At 55.0% G+C, this 19808-nt stretch overlaps 9 protein-coding genes across 9 annotated transcripts; 6 read left to right on the top strand and 3 right to left on the bottom strand.

Annotated features, from left to right (window-relative positions):
- Positions 1 to 115: 115 nt before the first annotated feature.
- Positions 116 to 1021, bottom strand: Malapachy_1124 (scamp-domain-containing protein; the record flags this gene model as incomplete). The annotated part of the gene is made up of 1 exon (XM_018135634.1): positions 116 to 1021. The coding sequence occupies one exon, from the start codon at positions 1019 to 1021 to the stop codon at positions 116 to 118; it is 906 nt and encodes a 301-aa protein (XP_017992200.1).
- Positions 1022 to 1214: 193 nt separating this feature from the next.
- Positions 1215 to 3170, top strand: Malapachy_1165 (rsc complex member; the record flags this gene model as incomplete). The annotated part of the gene is made up of 1 exon (XM_018135675.1): positions 1215 to 3170. One exon carries the CDS (start codon positions 1215 to 1217, stop codon positions 3168 to 3170), a length of 1956 nt encoding a protein of 651 aa, XP_017992342.1.
- Positions 3171 to 3191: 21 nt separating this feature from the next.
- Positions 3192 to 5954, bottom strand: Malapachy_1152 (sec39-domain-containing protein; the record flags this gene model as incomplete). Its single annotated transcript, XM_018135662.1, has 1 exon — positions 3192 to 5954. One exon carries the CDS (start codon positions 5952 to 5954, stop codon positions 3192 to 3194), a length of 2763 nt encoding a protein of 920 aa, XP_017992392.1.
- A 376-nt stretch (positions 5955 to 6330) lies between these two features.
- Malapachy_1139 (hypothetical protein) lies at positions 6331 to 8643 on the top strand (the record flags this gene model as incomplete). The annotated part of the gene is made up of 1 exon (XM_018135649.1): positions 6331 to 8643. The coding sequence occupies one exon, from the start codon at positions 6331 to 6333 to the stop codon at positions 8641 to 8643; it is 2313 nt and encodes a 770-aa protein (XP_017992147.1).
- Positions 8644 to 8833: 190 nt separating this feature from the next.
- On the top strand, positions 8834 to 11242 carry Malapachy_1164 (adaptor protein complex ap-3 delta subunit; the record flags this gene model as incomplete). The annotated part of the gene is made up of 1 exon (XM_018135674.1): positions 8834 to 11242. One exon carries the CDS (start codon positions 8834 to 8836, stop codon positions 11240 to 11242), a length of 2409 nt encoding a protein of 802 aa, XP_017992343.1.
- A 115-nt stretch (positions 11243 to 11357) lies between these two features.
- Positions 11358 to 12315, top strand: Malapachy_1170 (hypothetical protein; the record flags this gene model as incomplete). The annotated part of the gene is made up of 6 exons (XM_018135680.1): positions 11358 to 11370; positions 11407 to 11676; positions 11715 to 11884; positions 11914 to 11988; positions 12056 to 12219; positions 12306 to 12315. 6 exons carry the CDS (start codon positions 11358 to 11360, stop codon positions 12313 to 12315), a joined length of 702 nt encoding a protein of 233 aa, XP_017992303.1.
- A 3559-nt stretch (positions 12316 to 15874) lies between these two features.
- On the top strand, positions 15875 to 17452 carry Malapachy_1167 (hypothetical protein; the record flags this gene model as incomplete). Its single annotated transcript, XM_018135677.1, has 1 exon — positions 15875 to 17452. The coding sequence occupies one exon, from the start codon at positions 15875 to 15877 to the stop codon at positions 17450 to 17452; it is 1578 nt and encodes a 525-aa protein (XP_017992344.1).
- A 117-nt stretch (positions 17453 to 17569) lies between these two features.
- Positions 17570 to 18418, bottom strand: Malapachy_1159 (s-adenosyl-l-methionine-dependent methyltransferase; the record flags this gene model as incomplete). Its single annotated transcript, XM_018135669.1, has 5 exons — positions 17570 to 17599; positions 17628 to 17654; positions 17692 to 18222; positions 18253 to 18298; positions 18333 to 18418. 5 exons carry the CDS (start codon positions 18416 to 18418, stop codon positions 17570 to 17572), a joined length of 720 nt encoding a protein of 239 aa, XP_017992384.1.
- Positions 18419 to 18560: 142 nt separating this feature from the next.
- Positions 18561 to 19615, top strand: Malapachy_1143 (methylthioadenosine phosphorylase; the record flags this gene model as incomplete). The annotated part of the gene is made up of 4 exons (XM_018135653.1): positions 18561 to 18683; positions 18723 to 19081; positions 19112 to 19317; positions 19350 to 19615. The coding sequence occupies 4 exons, from the start codon at positions 18561 to 18563 to the stop codon at positions 19613 to 19615; spliced, it is 954 nt and encodes a 317-aa protein (XP_017992423.1).
- Positions 19616 to 19808: the final 193 nt, after the last annotated feature.

Below are 19808 nucleotides of genomic sequence, written 5' to 3'. Positions count from 1 at the left end.
TGCGATAACCCTTTGTGTACCGCATTTTTTTGCTATATAGTCGAAGTGATAGATGTGAACGTCAGCCCTGGGCCGTATGTGTGACACGCTGAAGGAGGGAAGGGGCGTTTTCATATTACATCCGTGCACTATTCAAAAAGTAAGCGCGCATTCCGTGCGACGCAAGTTCGGCCTGCGCCTGGGCAAACGAATGGCCTTGTTCATGGTTGTGACGCCAAATGATGCGGTAGTACCAGAGTTGGCCAAGACCCTGGAGGGCAAAGCCGACTGTCGATACTACGCCAAACGCGCCAGCAATCCAGTGACTGGAGTTGAACAAGCTCATCGTTGTCAACACACCTGCACAGCCAGCATAGACGGGCCCGATGAACGCGTAGGCCGAGAAAAGCAGGTGGCAACCGCAGAACAAAAAGTAGACGTAGTAGAAAAGAGAGTGCTCCTTCATGAGACCGAAGTAGAGGGGACGGTACCACAAGAAGAAACTCGCGGCCGTGACGACGACAAGGTACACGACACTGTTGATCAAGTCACTGAGATGCTGTACGGCAAACAGAATGAGTAGACATGTCACAAAGTTCCAGATCAGGGTAGCGACGAGGAGGAGCCAGAGTCTGTACACGTTCATCATAACATGCTGCGAGTCTGGTGGGATCTCGCTGGAGATATCATGGTACACAATAGGGTAAAACGGTGGCCAGTTGTTACGGCCAAACTTGCGCATGTGCTCCGTTCGAGCATCGAGTTCACGCTCACGTTCTTCCAGCTCACGCTCCCGACGCTGCAAGTCCTCCATCCGCATCGCATGGGCAGGGGCTGTGCCATGCGTGCTGGTGGGGTAGATCTCATCCTGGTCGTCCTCGAACTCCAAGGCGCCCGCATAGCCTGGCTCGCCATGACGCAGCGATGTGGTCTCGAACGGATTGGATTCGAGATCGTCATAGTCGCCGCCTTTCACAGCGCTTTGGATCGATGGATCATCAAAGGGATCCGAGTCACGACGGGAGGATTTGTAGCCAGCCATATCCCCTGGTCCTGAGCAAAGTCAAGAGCATGGCTGGCTGGCCTGCAGGCCAACACCCTAGGCCACGTGGTCCCTACCGCCCACCGCCGCGCGCCACGCGGTGCGCGCTACACACCAACGCTGTACGTGGAGAGAGCCAGCGCATTGTGGACCGCCTGCATCAAGGTACACTTGGCTGTGCATAGCTTGTGCCATGGGAAGAGAGTCACGGAAGAGTCTGCGCATTGTATCGCGCCCAGCGCCTGAGGCAGCGTCGCCCCCACCCCCGGCGCCCACGCCCACCCCCGACGACATCAGCGTGATGGGCCGCAAATGGGTCGAGCAGCTTATGGCGGCGCAGGATGAGCGCGATGGCGAGCTGCTTTGTGATCCGTTCATGCGCTTGCCCAGTAAGAAGCAGTATCCTGAGTATTATGTCGTCATTCGGCGCCCTATGACACTCACAGAAATCCGCAACAAGTTAAAACAGAAACACTATACCACCTTCCAAGATCTGAGGCAGGATCTGGAGTTGATATGTACCAATGCGAAGCGGTTCAACATGCGCGATAGCGAGATCTGGCTCAAAGCACGCGATCTGCACGCGCTGATCAAAGAGGGCGCTTCGCGGATCTACGAGGAATGGCTCGAAAGCGCTTCGTCGTCCACGGCTGCGCCGCCTACGTCGGCGATCGAGACCGAGCCGGCTACGCGCCCGCACAAAATCACACTCCGCGCGCCACGGCCCTCGGATCCAACGCCGTCGTCGTCTACCCCGGCGAAGCGCGTCAAGGTGAAGATCAGTACATCGCCAGAGACCAAGCATTCGTCCCCAGCGCCGAGCCATACAGCTACGCCGCCAACGACGACAACGACAACGACAACCTCCTACGTACCTTCAGTGCACAGCGCGGCCGTGGGCCTGAAACCAGCGACGCCCCCTGTGCTGCGCACCACCGATACCACGTCGTCGCACGAGAGTCCCTCGACGCCGTCCGAGCCACGTCGGCGTGGCGCGCCGCGTGGCAAGCGCCTGAAAGTGATGCTGCGGTGGGCCGTACAGAGTTTGATGGCGTTGCAGGATAGCGACAAGCGGCCGTACTCGGAGCTGTTTATGGAGCTGCCGTCGCGTGAAGAATACCCAGACTACTACCAATTCATTCGCGAGCCTATCTGCTTTGGCGATATGGAGCGCAAGTTGGAACGCAAAGAGTACATCAATCCGTATGCATGGGACAAGGATATGCGCCTGATGCTTAGCAATGCCAAGTTTTACAATGAAGAAGGCTCGCAAGTATGGAACGATGCTCAGGCGCTGGAACGGTACTTGGACAAGACCATCATTCCGACGCTCCTCGCAGAGGGATTTACGTTGGACCCGAATGATCATCGACAGGCCGCACAGCCGTCCAACATGCCCAGCCAGGCGCCACCGACGCCTACGCATACCCGTTCGCCCGCGCCGTCTTCGCCTGCCGCCGCCGCCGCTAAGCCGTCAGGTGCGTCGGCGCCTGCCAAGCCGCCCCACCCGTCGTCAAGCGCATCACCACAGCCAGGGACGCCGACCGCGGCCCCGGCTCGCGCGCCGTCGGTACCGCAGCCACAACCAAGAGAGTCGCCCTCGCCCTCGCCCTCGCCCTCGCAGCCGCCCCCACCTCCGCCGCCGCCGCCAAAGAGTGCCCCGCCTGTATCGTTGGAACGCGTCGTCCTGGATATGGAACGGAAGCAGTGGCCGGCGCACCCCGCGACGTTTGCAACGCCGGACGTATGCTACGAGCCTTTGCCAGCTTCCGCCTGCGCCGCATCGTCGTCGCGACTTCATCTGCAGATGCGCTCGTATACAAATCAGCAACGCACAGCCAACGTACGCCTGGTCCTCGCCTCGCCTGCGACCACGCACGTCCTCGTCGTCCCACGCGGCACGCACACGACAGAATGGCGATGGCACGTCCCACCGCGTGCGCCGAACGCCACGGATTTGCCGGCGTTCCGTGTTCGATGCAATGCACAGAGCCTCGAAGGGGTGTGGGACGAACATGTGTACGCTACGACATGGCACGTCCAGCCAGGGCTGCATCGACTGGACGTGGTATGGACTTGGCCGGACGTGCAGAGTGCTACGCCGCACGACGAACACGCGCGCATCTATGTTCGTGTAGAAGGGATATAGCCGTACATACGTACAAAGGTATCAGGAGCGAGAGGCTTTGTCGTCGCCCCACCAGCCCGCACTAAAGTTGCCCAGCAGCTGGCGCGCGAGCTGCGCAGCTTGCGGCGCATGCTGCTCAGCGACGCTATCGAAAAGTTGCGCGGTACGACCGCGCGGCGGCGCGTGCGAAGTCGACACAGACGCAATCGCAGGGCGCGTCAGCAGCCGTGCCAACGACGTGGAGCGGTCCGCCCGGCGCGACATGGCCGAGGTCGAGAGCGACGGAGCGCCTGTGAAAGGGGCCCACTCCTGCCACGCCTGCAAGACGGTAGGAATGTGCTCGGGAGGCGCGAGCGTTAGTGCTTGGCCCAGCACCGAGGCGCGTGCACGCGCATCGGTCCATTGTGGGTGCTTGGCCAGTTGGAAGCATGTGCGCCACGCGACGTCCCACGCAGCCGCATGCTCGGTGCGCGAGAGAGCGCGTGTGTGCACGACCAGCTGATCGCACTGCGCCCGCGCCGCACGAAGATCGCCACTGGCCGCTGCGGCATCAGCTAACATCGCGGCGACACGTACATCGTCGTCAGGCGCCTCGGAGCATGCGCGGCCGACATCGAGAATGTGCGGCGCACGGTAGGCATCGGTGTGCAGCGATAACACACGAGCCAGCAACTCGAGCTTATGAGGCATCGCCCGAACTTGCTGAGGCGTGAGCGACCCTGGCTCCGAGGGAGACAGCGAGGGGAGCGCGTACGTATGCAGCTGACCGACCAACGCAAGGAAGGCTAACTCACGACGAATCGCCTCGGTATGCGGCGCGGCATCGAGCGTCTCGCGCGCCCGCAGCAGAGGGCCATGCAAGGGATCGCACGTCGTTGCCTGGGCGATCCACGCGTGTGTCGTTTCAAGCACCAGGGCTTCCGCCTCGTCCGCCGTAAGGTACGTAGCGACCGTCGGGCACGTATGAGGCAGGCGCGAGACCACTTCGTTGAACAGGATCGGCTCACGCGCCAGTAACAGCTGACGGAACAACGCACGTACCAACGAAGGGGGCATGCGCGGCGGCTCGCCCAGCCATGGCGCTAGCGCCGCACACAGCGACTCCATCGCCGGGCGCTCGCGGCCTCGATGATGCTGCAGCGTATGCTGGACCAAGGCCTTGGCCAGCGAAGCTGTCTGCGCCGGCGTCGTGAATGCGCCACGCCAACACGCCTGTGGCGATAACGGCGCGCCATGCTGCGTACACACACGGCCGACCTCGACGTAGATACGCAGGATACGCCACGCATCGTCCAGCATCGGCGGCGATGCCATGGCCAAGGCGTCCCACAATGCACGTGCAGAGAGCGGGAGCTGCGGCGCGAGGACACGAACGAGCGGCGAGAATGATACAGGCATCGCGTCGTCACTCGGCACAGTCGCCAGGAGCGCAGCGTAGTGCGTGTACGCCGACGCACTCGCCTCGTCACTCGCGCCAAGAAGCGCCAATGTCAGACGTACTTGATCCTCGCGCGCGATCCACGTACGTTGGAGCATGGCATGCACGATCGGCAGCGCAGGAGCCGCCCCCCGTGCCTCCCATACATCCAGTGCCATCTCGACGCCCATCGCACTCTCGCTCGGCATGGTATCGGTACGGTGCGGGCTGGAGGCTTGGATGTACGGTAAGAGAGACTCGTGAAGGAGAGACGCCAGCGCAGCAGGCGGCCGTGGATGGTGTGACTGCGCGGTCATCCCCGAGACCAAACTCGCTAGCGACGCGTGCCGCAGCGTCGAGAGACGCCATGTTCGTAGGCCCAATTGGTAGACCAACATATGCAAAAAGTCCAGCTCTTGTGCAAGCCTTTGCAGCGAGACCAGCCCGAGACGCACACCTGCCTGCGCCAGCGCCGAGGCGGCATCGACAAGGCCCCAATGCTCCTCCAGTTCTTGCACCACATCCGTGTACCAATCCAGGAGCGCGGGCGGGGGGGGAGGCGGCACCACAGGGTGCGTCGCTGCCGAGCGCTGGGCCAGCGCTGTGACAACTATCGGGTGCTCGACCCACAACGCCGCGGCCATCGGACTGGAAGGCGTAGGCGCGGCCAAAGCATCCACCCAGATCCCACTCTCACGATCTTCCACCGGCATACGCGTGCCAGGCAGGAGCCGCCATTGCGCCAACGAAGCAGGGGCTACGCCGCCGGCTGTTAACAGGGTATGTAGGAGCGCGAACCTGTGTGGGAAGAGAGATCGAGCGACGGTGGCGTGAGCGCCCACCAGCGCGAGAAGACCACGGGCATTGCCGGCTAAGCACAAGTGCCGCGCATGATCAAGCAAGGGTGTATCGGCGAGCGATGCCATGTCCACGTGCACCGTCGCGGTTTTGGAGGAAGCTAGAGGAATGCTTAGTAGCCACAGCATGTGCCACAATTTACGACGTAAGAGCACACGATGCACGCGCTCCGGCTCAGCATCGAGCCACGCAAGAAACGCGTCAGGCGCTGCCGACGAGGCTTGCTTGGCTTCTTTCAGCTGTGCATACACGTCCTCATCCAGCGAGGTGGCCTGCTCTAGCGCGTACGTCACGACACGTACAGCGTCAGACGCGTGCCAGTCTGTGCCCATACGGATCGCCGCCACAGAGGCAGCCGCAACCCACCAAACATCCTGTACGGATTGCAACGCCGTGAGGGCTTCATCAGGCGCGCACGGCAGCGACGCAAGGAACGCCCGCTTGGCTGCAGGATCGTCCATCTGTGTCAGCTTCGGCGATGCGCTTGTGTGGGTCCGTGCTTCTCCCTCCGACGCGTTGTCAGATCCCATGCGTCGTCCACACGCCGTGGCAACCCAGCGTCGGACTTGGATCGAGGGCCAATACGACCGCACATTGGGTCGACACGTGCACGTGGGGGTTTGCCAGCGTGGTGCGCACGTGTAGGCGCGCACAAGCCAACCCCAGCTGCATGGGCCTAGGCCCGGCTGCCAGTCATTGTGCACGATGCAGCGAGGCTGGTTTAAATATCTGGGACACCGGGAGCCGGGCACGGAACCTCATCCCATACCTACGTCTTCGCGAGGAACCACCTCCCTTCCTTTGGTGCTTTCCATAATACGTTGAATCATCCCCTGCACCGCTTTTTCTTTCAACACACCCCTACGAACCATGCTTGATAAAGTGTCCAGCTTTGGCCCCTCCATCATGCAGCGCCTCGAAAGCCTTGCCATGGGTCGCGTGGCCATGACCACAGCAGGTGTGCTTGCTGCCATCACGGTCCTGGCGGCTGTATACAAGCCATTCCGCGAGATACTCGTCTTCTCCTACAACTGCTTCCTGCAACCGCTCGGCAAGACGGCCAACCAGGCAGAACGTCTCGATCGCTTCTACGAAAACCAGGCCACAGTGTACGATGCAACTCGGACAGGTCTCTTGCGAGGTCGCCGTACCATGCTGAAGCTGTGCGCGGCTGAAATGCGCCGCCTCCGTGAGAGGTATCCCCAGCGCAAGCTCGTGTGGGTCGACATCGGCGGCGGTACCGGCTGGAACATTGAGCAAATGGACAAGTATTTCCCGATCGCCGAATTCGACCAAGTGTACCTGATTGATCTGTGTGAGCCGCTTCTGAAGGTCGCGCGCCAGCGCTTTGAACGCCTGGGCTACAAGAACGTGCAGGCTCTGTGCCAAAACGCGAAGGAGTTCACGCTCCCTGGTCTGTCGGACGACCGCAAAGTCGATCTGTTTACTTGCTCGTACTCGATCTCAATGATTCCGCCATTCTATGCCGTGCTCGACCGTATCGACGAGTTCCTCGACCCTGAGTTTGGTGTGTTTGGTGTCGCCGACTTTTACGTGTCGAGCGCCGAGTCCACGTCGGATCAGACGACCTTGGTGGGTGGCTCGATCATGCGTCAATGTCACTGGCTTAACTCGTGGTTCTGGCGTCAATGGTTCTCGTTGGACCATATTGAGCTGCATCCGGCGCGTCGTGAGTACTTGGAGCACAAGTTCGGTACGCTGAAATGCTACAATGGCCGCAACCACTTTATCGTTCCGTACCTGATCCGCATTCCCTACTATGTCTGGATTGGTGTCTCGCGCCAGCGCGACACGACCTCGGCTGTGAAGGCGTTTGAAATGGAAGCGGGCAACCACGTTGCAGTGCCGCCTTCGTTCCCGGACATTGCGCGTGAGCGTATGCAGCGAGCACTGACCACCAAGCAAATTGACGGCGTTGTGGAGCAGCTGAAACAGGAGATGGCCATCCAATGGCCGCAAAGCTCGTTCCACTACCAAAAGAAGCAGTGGCGTCTGCCGTTTGTGGATGACCGATTCAGCGACCTGTTCCGTACGTGGATCTACGGCTTCACGTGGGAAGACCCGTACGTGGACATGGAGCACCTTGACTTGGGTCCTGAGGACTCGATTCTGTGCATTACCAGTGCTGGTGACAATGCGCTGCACTACGCGGCGACGGCCAAGCCACGCCGCATCCACGCGGTGGACATGAACCCATGCCAGGGTCACTTGCTCGAGCTGAAGCTCGCTGCCATTTCGACGCTGGACTACCCGACCTTCTGGCGCATGTTTGGCGATGGAAAAATCGAAAACTTCCCAGAACTGCTCGACGAGAAGATCTCGCCGATGCTCTCGTCGCATGCGTACCAGTTCTGGAAGACCAACAACAAGTCATTTGACCGTGCCTTTTACTTCCGCGGCTACTCTGGCCATGCCTTGCGTCTGGCCAAGACCGCGTTCAGGATGATGGGCGCGCAAAAGAACGTCGAGAAGATGTGTACGACTAAGTCTTTGGAGGAGCAAAAGCAGATTTGGGACACAAAAGTCCGCAAGACCATCATTAATGAGACGCTCATTCGTTTGTTCCTGTCGAACCCTGCCTTCCTGTGGAACGCTCTCGGTGTGCCGATGAACCAGCTGAACATCTTCAAGAACGAAGGCTCGGTGGAGCAGTTTGCCATCGACACTCTGGACTCGATCCCTGCACGTTCGTTGATTTCGACAGACAACTACCACTACCGCCTGTGTCTCATGGGCAACTACAGCCACGAAAGCTGCCCGTTGTACCTGAAGGAGGACGCGTTCAACGCCCTCAAGGCCAACGACGGCAAAGCGCTCGATTCGTTCCGCCTTCACACGGACGCCATCGTGTCTGTTCTCTCTGGTATGCAGGATGGCAGTCTTACTCGCGCGATCCTCATGGACCACATGGACTGGTTCGATCCCGTGGACGAGTCCGTCCCGCTGCCGAGCCTGGAGCAGGCACGCAATGAGGAGGACAAGACCGTGTCGGACTTGGATCGCGAAGTGGTCGAGTTGGCCCGTGTGATTGCCAAGGGTGGTGCCGTGTTCTGGCGTAGTGCGGCGAAATACCCGTGGTACCAGCAGCGCTTCGAAAAGGCTGGCTTCAAGGTCGCACCTGTGCACATTCGTGAGACGGGCAAGCCGATCGACAATGTGAACATGTATGCGTCCTTCTACAAGGCCGTGCGTCTGTAATGTTTTTCACGTTCCTTATCTGCACCTACAACTACAGATGATGTATATCTGCCCACTTTTTTGCGTTTGCATGTTCGTAGCATGAATGGTTGTACCTATAGTGCGAAGGACCGTGCGTGCACGTGACAGGGCGTGGACGTCGATCGGTCAATGGCAGCCACGACGTGCTCGTTCCTCCCTGGCCAGTCGCATGTTTGAAAAGTCGCTAAGCGCCCTGATCAAGGGTCTTAGGTCGCACCGCGGCAAAGATGAGGCCAAATACGTCGCCAGCATGCTGGAAGAAATTCGGGCTGAGATCAAAAGCGCGGATATGGATATCAAGGCAGAAGCCGTACTGAAGCTGGCCTACTTGCAAATGCTAGGCTATCGAGTAAGCAGCGCCTCGTTCCATATCTTGGAGACGATGGCCTCGTCCAAATATCATATCAAACACATCGGATACCTAGCTGCGACATTGTGCTGGGCTGAAGACACAGAAGTGCTGATCTTGGCGACCAACCTCATCAAGAAAGATTTGCATTCGGCGGCCCACCTGGACGTCTTGGCCGCCTTGCATGGTCTCTCGCATGTAATCACGCAAGAGCTTGCGCAGCATCTGGTGGATGATATCTCTGTGATGCTGACGCATTCTCGGGCATTGGTACGCAAGAGGGCTGTATTGGTCCTGTACTCGGCCATCACCAAATGCCCAGATATCTTGGATCGGACGTGGGAACGCCTGCGCGACTTGCTCTGTGATGAGCACCAAAGCGTAGCCACAGCCACAGTGAACGTGATCTGTGAACTTGCCCGCAGGAACCCGGCGCCGTTTGTGACACTCTCGCCTCAGCTTTTCCAGATCCTGACTACTACCTCCAACAACTGGCTGCTAATCAAAGTAGTAAAGCTGTTTGGTGCACTGGCGCCAGTGGAGCCACGGTTGGTGCGCAAGCTGCAAAAGCCTCTCACGGAGATCATCTCCACGACGCCAGCCATGAGTCTCTTGTACGAATGTATTCACACCACCATCATCGGCGGCATGCTTCAAGGGCCTGGTAGCGAAGAGTTGGCATGGCGCTGTGTGGATAACTTGGGCCATTTCCTCAACGATGAAGACCAAAACCTACGGTACATTGCCCTGCTTGCGCTCGGCAAATTAATACCTACGCATCCTCACCTTGTGGCACAGCACCAAGAAACGATCTTGAACTCCATTTCGCATCCCGATCTTACCATTCGTCTTCGGGCATTGGACCTTGCTTGCCATTTGGCTGAATCGCCTTCTTCCCTGCAGTCTGTCGTGGAGGCCTTGATGAACTTTTTAGAAAAACAACCTACGGCGGCAGTGTCCGATTCTGCTACACAGAGCTTATCGACCATCCTGGAAACAGAGAATGCCACATCTGTCGACCCATCATCTCTCCCGCCCTCCTCGACAGCGGCCATGACAAATTTCCGTATCCAGGTGATCGAAAGCATTTTGGATCTTGGTTCTGCGGAGCAGTATGCACATATCTCCGACCCGTCTTGGTACTTGGATACGCTTGTCCGACTTGTGGACTTGGCACATGCGGCCATTGTACCTCGCATTGTCACGCAACTGACAGAATTCGTGTTTTTGCACCCATCTATTCAATCCCAGGCATGCGAAATGTTGCTGCCTATGCTTTTAGATGCAGAGATGTACTCGCGCGACAACCCTACGTCGGAAGTAATTCGTGCCGGAGCAGCTATTTGCAGCGAATTCGTCAATGAAGTCGAGGACGTCCCAGCCCTTGTGCGCGCGTTGGTTCAAGACCAGGTCAAAGAGTTGTCGCCACAGACAATGGCCGTATCGATTCACAGTGCATTGAAGCTATACGCATATTGGGCAGCGAGCCTGGCCTCTACTTGGACGGAAGAAACGAAAACTTCACTTCTAGCACTGACGGAACACATGTCAGCACAGCTGACATCCTTCGCACGACTGGAGGATACAGAGGTACATGAGCGCGTCCAGGAAGGACTTCAGTTATTTGTTCTGATCCAAAAAGGCCTAGAGGCGGTCAAGGACCAGCCCGCTGCCCCTAAGCACGCAGATGAGGATTGGGGCGAGAAACCATCGGAGGACGCGGCAGGCCCTCGCGCCTTGCATCTGCTCTTACCTTTGTACTACGTGCGTTCTGAAGAGGCGACCCCACCTGCACCTTTGCCAGCTTCAATGAATCTACGCGCGTGGATTGCCCCAGAGTCGTCGTGGAAGAAAGTATGGGACGCCATTGAACCAACACCCGTGCGTTCCAAACCAAAAGTGCGTCGAGAGCATATGAAATCGCCAGAGCCAGTACCGGAAAAACAAGATACAGAGAGTCGCACCAAGCCTTCGCCACAAAGGCGCGAATATATGGACAATCCCTTCTACTTGGATTCGTCTTCGAGCTCGCGTACAAAGAAAAGCACTCGCAAGAAGAATTCAGCGCCGGTGACTTCGCCGCAAGACCAAGATGATCTGACAGATGTGCCTATTGTGAAACTAGATCTGTCTGATCTAACGCCTAAGCCTGCCTCTGATACCCCGACTGCTAACAGTCAAGTCCAGCCCAAGATGGTAGCACGCAAAAAAACGTCTCGGCGTAAATAATCCATAGCAATCAAGTAAGACCTCGAGATTTTCACGCCCGATATGCCCGATATATAATGTGATGTGCGAGAAGGGGATAAATTCAGCGTACAGCGGTACCTGAACGGACCAAACCATGACTGACGACGGTAGGTACGAGCTCCTGGTGGGCTACTAACATACAGTGCGCAAAACTGGTGATTTGCAGAAAACAATTTCTATTGCACTCCTGGTAGCAGGAGAGCCACCAAAGAAGACAGCGGAGAAAATTGGCGGTGGTTTCGACATCATGTTCCGAAACACGCTGGCCGAAGCACTGTCAAAGATTCCCCGGCATGAGTGGCACCCAAAGGTGTCCCTGCATATCCAGGCATTCAATGTCCAGGAAGCTGAGTTCCCGGATCTTGCACAGCTGGATGACGGCTTGTGGGATGCTATTATAGTAACTGGGAGTGGTACGTTGCTAACTATATATGCAAACTGACATGAACAGCCAACTCAGCCCTTGATGAAAACGTTGTGTGGATCGAAGTGCTCAGCAAGTACTTGGTGCACCTCGTCCATGAGCACCCGTTGGTCCGAATTATAGGCGTAGGCTTTGGTCATCAACTAATTGCCCGAGCCTTCGGCGGCCAGGTGGTGCATGACCAGGCGCATGCTGAGGTAGGTACGAACGTAAACTGACAAACTAGCTCGGCGTTACACAATTCCATCTCACAGAGGAAGGGACCAATCTCTTGTCGCCCTTTGACAGAGATACGGAATGGGTACGTATCACTAAAGCAGTTGGCTACGACGAAGCAAAGCGGCTAAGAATAGAAACTGACATACCAGGGACTTGAACAAGTTCACATTGACCGCGTGGCACAAATGCCTCCGCCCGTGGAAGGAGACCCATGGATTTGCATTGGCGGCAACGAGGCATGTGAAATTCAAGGAATGGTGCTGCATTACCCGTCCGAAGCACCGCCACTACCGTCTACAGTCAAAACTTCATCGTATGTGGCGTTCGATGTGGACGACTCCACGACAGGTTCTGCAGGGCCATTGGCTATTCGCAATGCACATATCTTAACACTGCAAGGCCACCCTGAATATAACGCCCTCGTGACAAAAGATCTGCTGACAGTTTTGCATGAGTCTCGTACAATTGATGACCAAGCATTTGAAAAAGGTTATGCAGACGCTACCCTTGAACAAAGGGGACACGATACCTCCAAAATAGTGCTTGGCATGCTTGGAGTGGAGCCCGCTATCGGGGAATTAGACCCAATGTCTCTTACATAGTGTTATATAAGTGAATTGGTGAATTATTTAATGTAAAATGCGCTCCCTGCATACAGGGGGCTGAATTTCTCATGTCTGTTGAAGCGAGAAATGAAGCCCGCGCATAAAGGAGCCAATTCGATTGAAACCCCTGCACAAGGCTGCAGATAAAACCGAGTCCTGCTGTAAGATATGCTTGCTCTGGGTCAGAGTCTTAAGTTTAACGTGTCCACCACGTATCCACACTCTGCCCACGAGTTGCTTGAAGCATTGTAATAGTGTTGTTATTGCTTTGAAGGCGAGGTATCCTGAAGAAAGGTCTATCACTCAACCTCTCTCTACCTTAACGCTTTCGCCATGTATGTTGTCGCGCCAGCTTTGCCGGCACCATATAAATGGCTTAACGCACCTTTGAATGCGATTAGCGCTGAGAAATGGCCAGGGTACTTCCCAAGATGGCACATGGGTACAAATATGGGCTCGTACTACGCCACAATCCCGGCTGAGCTTAGGGATGCTTTCCTGCGGCGCGCTTCCCTGCGGAATTCCTCACAGTGGACTGTGGCATTCTTGGCCACCGCAACAGTTGTGACAAGTGCTATGGCCATCTACTATTACGCCCTTTCGAATGGATATGAAATTAACATGAACTACTTGCTTTCTGCTCTTCATGCACAAGACTTCAGCTTGTCGTCTCCATTCATGTCAGGTTTCATGGATGATGCCGATGAACATGTGTTAAGTTCAGATGATCACGATGACGAAGATGATGATGATGAACACGTTGACCCCGAACTCATGGACGGTTTCGATGGTGCCGTGAAGAGAGGGAAGATGAACGTTTTGTTGGTAAGTTCTGACCCGTCAAGTGAATTATGTCGAACTCCCATCAAACTGGATTTGAGTAAGGGTGAAACAACATGGGTGGGCTCAAGTGAAAGCTCACCAACGCGGCGTCCTTCGATCCTCAAGCGGGATAGCCAAGTATTTCCATCCAGACTCCTATGTGATCCCCGCTCCCTGGAGGAGCTGCCTCGCCACCGGCGACGAATGGCACGCCATGCGGTCAATAGCCCCTGGGAGTGTCTCTCACCAACACCTCTCGCGCTTCAAACAATGGCACAGGAGGATGGTGAGAAGGTTGGTATGGATGAAGTTGCAATGTTGCGCGCGGGTAGCGAGTGCACCTCTCCATCGGAAACTATGAAACGTTCTATCATGATCACGGAGCCAAATTGGGCTCCATTTGCAGACACTCACGACCGGGCTAGGCAACGCGCTGTGGTGGCGGTTTTGGCGAAATCGCTTGGTAGCATTTCACCAGGCACAGCTACCCCTTCATCGCATGCAGAGGAGATGGCCAAAGAAATCCTAATGCGGACACTGCCTACTGAACCCACGGAAGAGCTCGGGAATGGGTCAGAATTTTGGTTCGAGCGCTTCACTCGGTCAACAGCTGCTGCAGGTAAGCGCTGGGATTTCCGTCGACGTGCTAGTGAGCCAGCTGAACATTTCAATTCTGATGTGTTTGATGCTCTACTTCGGTCTGCTAAAGATGAATGTTACGGAACAAGTGGGACTGCTAGTCCTGACTATGCAGTTCCAACACAGAGTTCCAGGGTCAACGAGACTATATCAATGTCGCCACGAGCCCACCGGACTACTTCTCTTTCGCGCTCTTCTTCTATGCCCAGTGATGACGGCCCTAAGTTGTTGCGTGCTAAGCGCAAGCTAGGACTGCATCTAGAGGAAGAGAAAAACTTTGAAGACTCTGAGCGAATGAGACAGAGTGCTTTATTAGAACCTCGTCACATTCGTTTCGATGGGTTTTTAAGCCCCCGGGGAAAGAAGACGTTTGAGGAGTTGAAACTCCACTCCCGAAATGGCCCTCATGCTGGCGCTTTCAAGCATCACAAGGTGTAATATATTTATTGTAAAGTTACGGGTTTGTCCTGTTTGTTTGGACAAGATAATGAAAAGAAAGAATACATGACCCATCCAGGATCAGGCTAGTGCTTTACTTCCAGGATTTACATGTTTAAAATTAATTCCTACATGTTGAATTTCATCCCCTACGTATTATAGCTCATTCTTTTATAGATTCCAAATAGGGTAGTTAGGTTGTTTGAAATGGTTTCATTGAAAATCCTGTGGCGGTGATCATTGTCAAAAAGATGTCAGAAAATGTCGTCATGTTTGTAGAAGTTACTTGCGCATATTTGCCAAAAAAAAATGACAAAGTAAAATAGTATGAAAAAGGTATGCGCCAAGGGGGAATCGAACCCCCGGCACAGCTACATCGAGAGATGGCAAAGCCGTATTTTACCACTAAACCATTGGCGCTTGTTCTATTATATGTGTTCAAAGAGATATATAAAAAGGAATGAAGTAACATGCAGGCTCATTCAGCCTAGCGTCTCTGAAAGGATAGATTAACCGTGAGGAATCAAACTTTTATTCGAACCGTGACTCTATATGAGAACGGATAGACTGCAGTATCAAAAGGACGGATTTCTCTGCGTATGAATATAACTTCGACCTCAATCGAGCGTCGGAGGGTCCCTGGCTAGAACAGTAGACGAGCTCTGTTGTGACATTGGAGGTGTTGGCAATCAAAGGTTCAAATCCAGAGATAGCGAAAGCATAAGTGTGAGTGCTTAGGGCTTTATGTTCTTCAAGAGTTGTAGGGTCGACAACAATACAGTGAATATCACTTTGGGAAGGTTCAAGATCGCGCTCAGGATCGACATCTTCGCGACGCAGGACAGCACATGCAGTTGCAACCACGGTGGCTCGCATGGGTATATTCGCATCTAAAAGAGCCAATGTAGACGCATTTATGGATGCAGCAGTTTCTGAGGCAAGAAAGGGGATGTCGGGCCCAAGCAGAAGAGGCATGCGTGCCTCTGTCTCCTTGTTATCATGAAGGCGACCATCCCAGGAAAGCTGAACGGTGGATGATGCTTGGGATGGAGAGCTTGTGGTTTGGACAGACAGCTGGATCAACGAGCGAGGGTAGTGATGAAGAAGTACCACAGCCTTATACAACGATTCAATCTCTGCCGCTAAAGCAGTTGTGGCTATGCCAGTGTTACCGTCCAACGGAGTCACCCCGACTTGGAATGTAGCAGAATCTGTGAGCTCATCGCGAATGCGGACTTCAATCGGACCGGACACAGATGCAGCACTGCATTGCGATCCAAACGCAAACTTGGAGCTACCATCTGCACGTGTAAGCCAGCCGGACTCCATATGGAGAGGCCGCGCCATCTGTGGTGCTCTCGCTGTCATCTTTGTGGGAAAGACGAAAAGTGGAGTGGCGCTAGGAATTTCAAAAACGGGCAGATTCGCAAAAAAGGGCCTAGTTCCTTTCTGCAGCTCGCTTCCATGACCACAGAGTCAAAGCCAACACCACCCAAGCGTGTTGTGCCAAGCGCACTGCGCCCGCTGCTATGGGTTGGTATACCTGAGAGTGTGTTAGCTTGGAAGCCAAGGCTTCCCTCTCGCAACTGGTGCATATTCTGGGCATCTGTTGCAACCGTGAGTTATTTGTACTATGACGATCGTAAGCAATGCAAAAAGATCCTAGAAGAGTACAAAGAGCGCGTCCGTGGTCTCTCTGATGGCGTGATGCATCCTCATGAGCATCCTCGTAAAGTGCTTGTATATACAGCCAAGTACCCTGGCGACGACAATTACGATGTGAGTGCTGTGTACTTCAAGCGATATGTAAAGCCTATTCTCGTGGCGGCGGCCGTTGACTACGAAATCCTCAGCGGCACTCGCTATGGAAATCTTGCACGTGAGCTACGTGACCGTATCCATGAAAGGAGGCGTAACTTGGCTGGCCTACAGCCATGGACAACCAACACGGCGCCTGGTACAGCTCTTCCTACTACCTTGTCGCCAGCCGAGCATCTCCAACGCGAACTTGATGGTGCCGTAGTGCTTGTGGGTCGGCCAGCGCTGAAAGAATGGGCATGGGCGCTGAAAGAGGGCTGGGGTACATCTATTCCTGTCAAGCCCGTGGATTATGACGAGCAGCTCTCTAACACTTTAAGCACCGACTCTGCTTTCGACGAAGAGGATGTGGCTCCTGCGGCATCATCTGTCACACCCGACGTGCCTTTGGATGAGGCCAATGACGAGGATGGTGCGCCCCTGCCCTCTTCCTCCTCCCAAAGCTTTATGTTGCCGACGCAAGTCGGTTTGATGTCGATGCAAAAGGGTGCTGGTTTCTCTCCGGCAGGTATCCAAGGCGCTCATATCAGCACACACGCCAATGCGTCGACTGAGTCAGCAGCTTCTGAGCCGGAATTGCCACCCATGCTCCCCATTCCGGCCCAGCCACCGTTGTGCTTCATCGATTTCACTAACATGGTGGGCTGGCGTAATATCCCTAACCGAATCGTGCGTTTCTTCAACCGCCGTGCAGACGTCCGACGAGGTGCAGAAGCTGGCCTTAGCATTGTGCTGGGGTCCAAAGACGATGCACGTGAGTTTGAGCCTGGGTCAGTGGGAGCGGTGCGTACGGAGCCACCGCAAGGCGAAGACCTTGACTGGGGCATTGGAGAGGAGGCCTACTACCCCAAGTCGTTCGATCGGACGATAGAAGACATTGAAAAATCTCGGAAGACTTACTACGAGGACCTTAAAAAGGAGCTCAAAGCCTCGCGAGAGATTGCTCGCGGCGAGCGTGAGCCTACCAAAGCGGAGAAGCGGCTCATGCCGAAAACAGAGACAGAGCTTCGCCACCAGCGCTTTGAAAAGGAGAAGCAATGGCGCAACTCTGAGCAGGGCTACCACATTCTTAAGCCCTCATCTGGCGTAATATGGGACGAAAATTGGCGCGGTAGCCTCCGTGTGCTTCGCCCCCGTTCAGAGGAAGAGCGTGTGCCTCGGTTGGTCCGGGAAGAGGAGCCTGCGGAAGAAAAGCTTACGCCTGCTGAGGAGGTGTCGTCATAGTGACTTGCCATACGCCCCACCAATTTCCCTTTTCCCATCCTCCTGCTTCTTTGACCACATCCAGCGATGCATCCCTGCCCTGGTTGATATTGTCGGTAGCCCACTGCACTAGTTCATCTAATTCATTTTCACGGAAGAGGTGATAATCTGCGAGTCAGTGATTCATCATACATACATCGATGGTGTACATCTTCTTTCCCTTCTGTATGCTGCGCCGTGCGAACCCATGGAACAAGCACATCCTGTGCCGCAGCTGCATCTTGGCAATCGGCCAAATGGGTATCAAAAAGACGCCGACCACCTCCTCGCTGCTCAAAGGCCCACACATACACCATGAAACGACCAGCGGCATGGCAGGTCGGCGTATCTGTCGGCTCCTGAGACAGGGACGACGATTTCTGTACTGGCTTGACGATCCGAATCAATTCTTCGATAGATTGTCTTCGTCGTTCCGGGGTAGAAAAGTGATGAATAGTAGCAATACTGAGCGCGTAGTCAAATACAGCATCACGATAGTTGCTACACAATGCATCTGATACCGCCACATCATGAATATGCTTCACTGTATTCTCTGAGGGCGGAAAATTGTACTGTGCGGCACGGACTAATGGCTCACATCGATCAGCGCCTAAGGTTATGAGGCTACTATTGTTCGATGGCTCGCCCAAAGCCGATCGTAGGTAAAGGTACTTTCCATTCCCACATCCCAGATCGGCACCAATACTTCCAGGTGGTATCGTGCTAAGAAATGTAGCCACAAGAGGCCATGGCTAGACATAAGCTTCCTTCTTGCAACTTACTTTGTATCGTGTGCTAGAAAAGTGGTCCGCAATCACATCATAGACCCTAGGTGATGTCAACTTTCTATGCCTAAACATACGCATGCACATTCTCTTCTTCATATGCCGCCGAGTTGTTCGCAGCTCGGGTATCTGTCAATTGCACCTGCTGGGACGCAGGGGCCATTGCGTGTTGCCTATTATCCTAACGTCGTGGCAGATCGCGTTAGTGCCATGCATTTGTGCACGAGGCCTCCACATTCTTACGGGGCATGCAAGCCAGCGATCTTGACGTCCTGGCTGGTTGTTTCTTAATCCCCTCTTTCAACATGTCTATGGATGCTCCGAAGTCGGAATGGAAAGGCCCTGCTATCCGTGTCGGTGTGATCGGTGGCTCAGGCCTCTACAAGTTGGAGGGCATTGAAGTAGTCGATGTTGTCCGCCCATTGACGGTATGTTCGTGATGATGTTCAACGCTCACAGTCCTTTAGCCCTGGGGCTACCCCTCGTCTCCGATCTCTATTGTGCGGACAGAAAACGGCACCCATGTTGCTTTCCTCGCTCGTCACGGTCTCACGCACTCGATCCCGCCCTCGCGTGTGCCGTCGACTGCGAATATCGCGGCTCTTAAGTCACTAGGTGTTCGGGCCATCCTTGCCTTTTCTGCTGTCGGCTCTCTTCGCGAGGAGATCGCACCGAAGGACTTTGTCATCCCATCCCAGATTATTGATCGTACCAAAGGTGTCCGTCGTGCTTCGTACTTTGGTGAGGGTGAGGAGTGCAACGTTGTTGCGCATGCTTCGTTCGGTGACCCATACGACATTCACTTGCGTCCTATTGTGGAGAACATGTACGTATACAATGTCCTTACCTTTTTTAGTGTCCGTGAAACATTGGCCCAGCACGCGCCGAGTGTCAAGGTCCATCCAGGCAAGACTGTGGTGTGCATGGAGGGCCCTGCTTTCTCTACGCGAGCGGAGTCGATCATGTACCGTCAGCTGGGAGGCGATATTATCAATATGTCGGCGCTTCCGGAGGCGAAGTTGGCGCGTGAGGCTGAGCTGAGCTACGTGCTTATTGCAACGGGTGTGTATTACGTATGCGTGTCTAACCCATAGCTACGGATTACGACGCATGGCGCGAGAGCTCGGAAACGGTGAGTGTGGCAGAGGTCATTGAGAGTCTCAAGCATAATGTGGAAGCCTCGCAGGTCGTAACCAAGGCACTGGTGGACCGCGTGAGCGCGCTTGTCGATGACGATGACTCGCACATTTTCAAGTCGATGGATGGTAGCATGCGTTTCAGCGTGATGACCAAGCCTGAACACATTGACGACCACGTTAAAGAACGTCTGCGTTACCTGCTCCCCTGGTTCCCTCATTAAGTAGGTACGACATAACTTTTCAAGCTTCGTTGGCCATCCTATTTGTTGGCGCCTTGAATGGAGAGGTCTATGTAAGCCGTCCAAAAAAATGCGACAAGAATGAGATTCGAACTCACGCGGGCAGAACCCAATGGCTTACCAACCTCGCCGGTTGTGCTAATAGCAGGCCACCGCCTTAACCACTCGGCCATCT

This window comes from Malassezia pachydermatis, assembly GCF_001278385.1.
Source record: "Malassezia pachydermatis strain CBS 1879 chromosome Unknown scaffold3, whole genome shotgun sequence".
NCBI classification, from domain to species: Eukaryota; Fungi; Basidiomycota; class Malasseziomycetes; order Malasseziales; family Malasseziaceae; genus Malassezia; species Malassezia pachydermatis.
The sequence above is the reverse complement of the archived record's forward strand: the minus strand, read 5'-3'. Positions and strand labels throughout refer to the sequence as shown.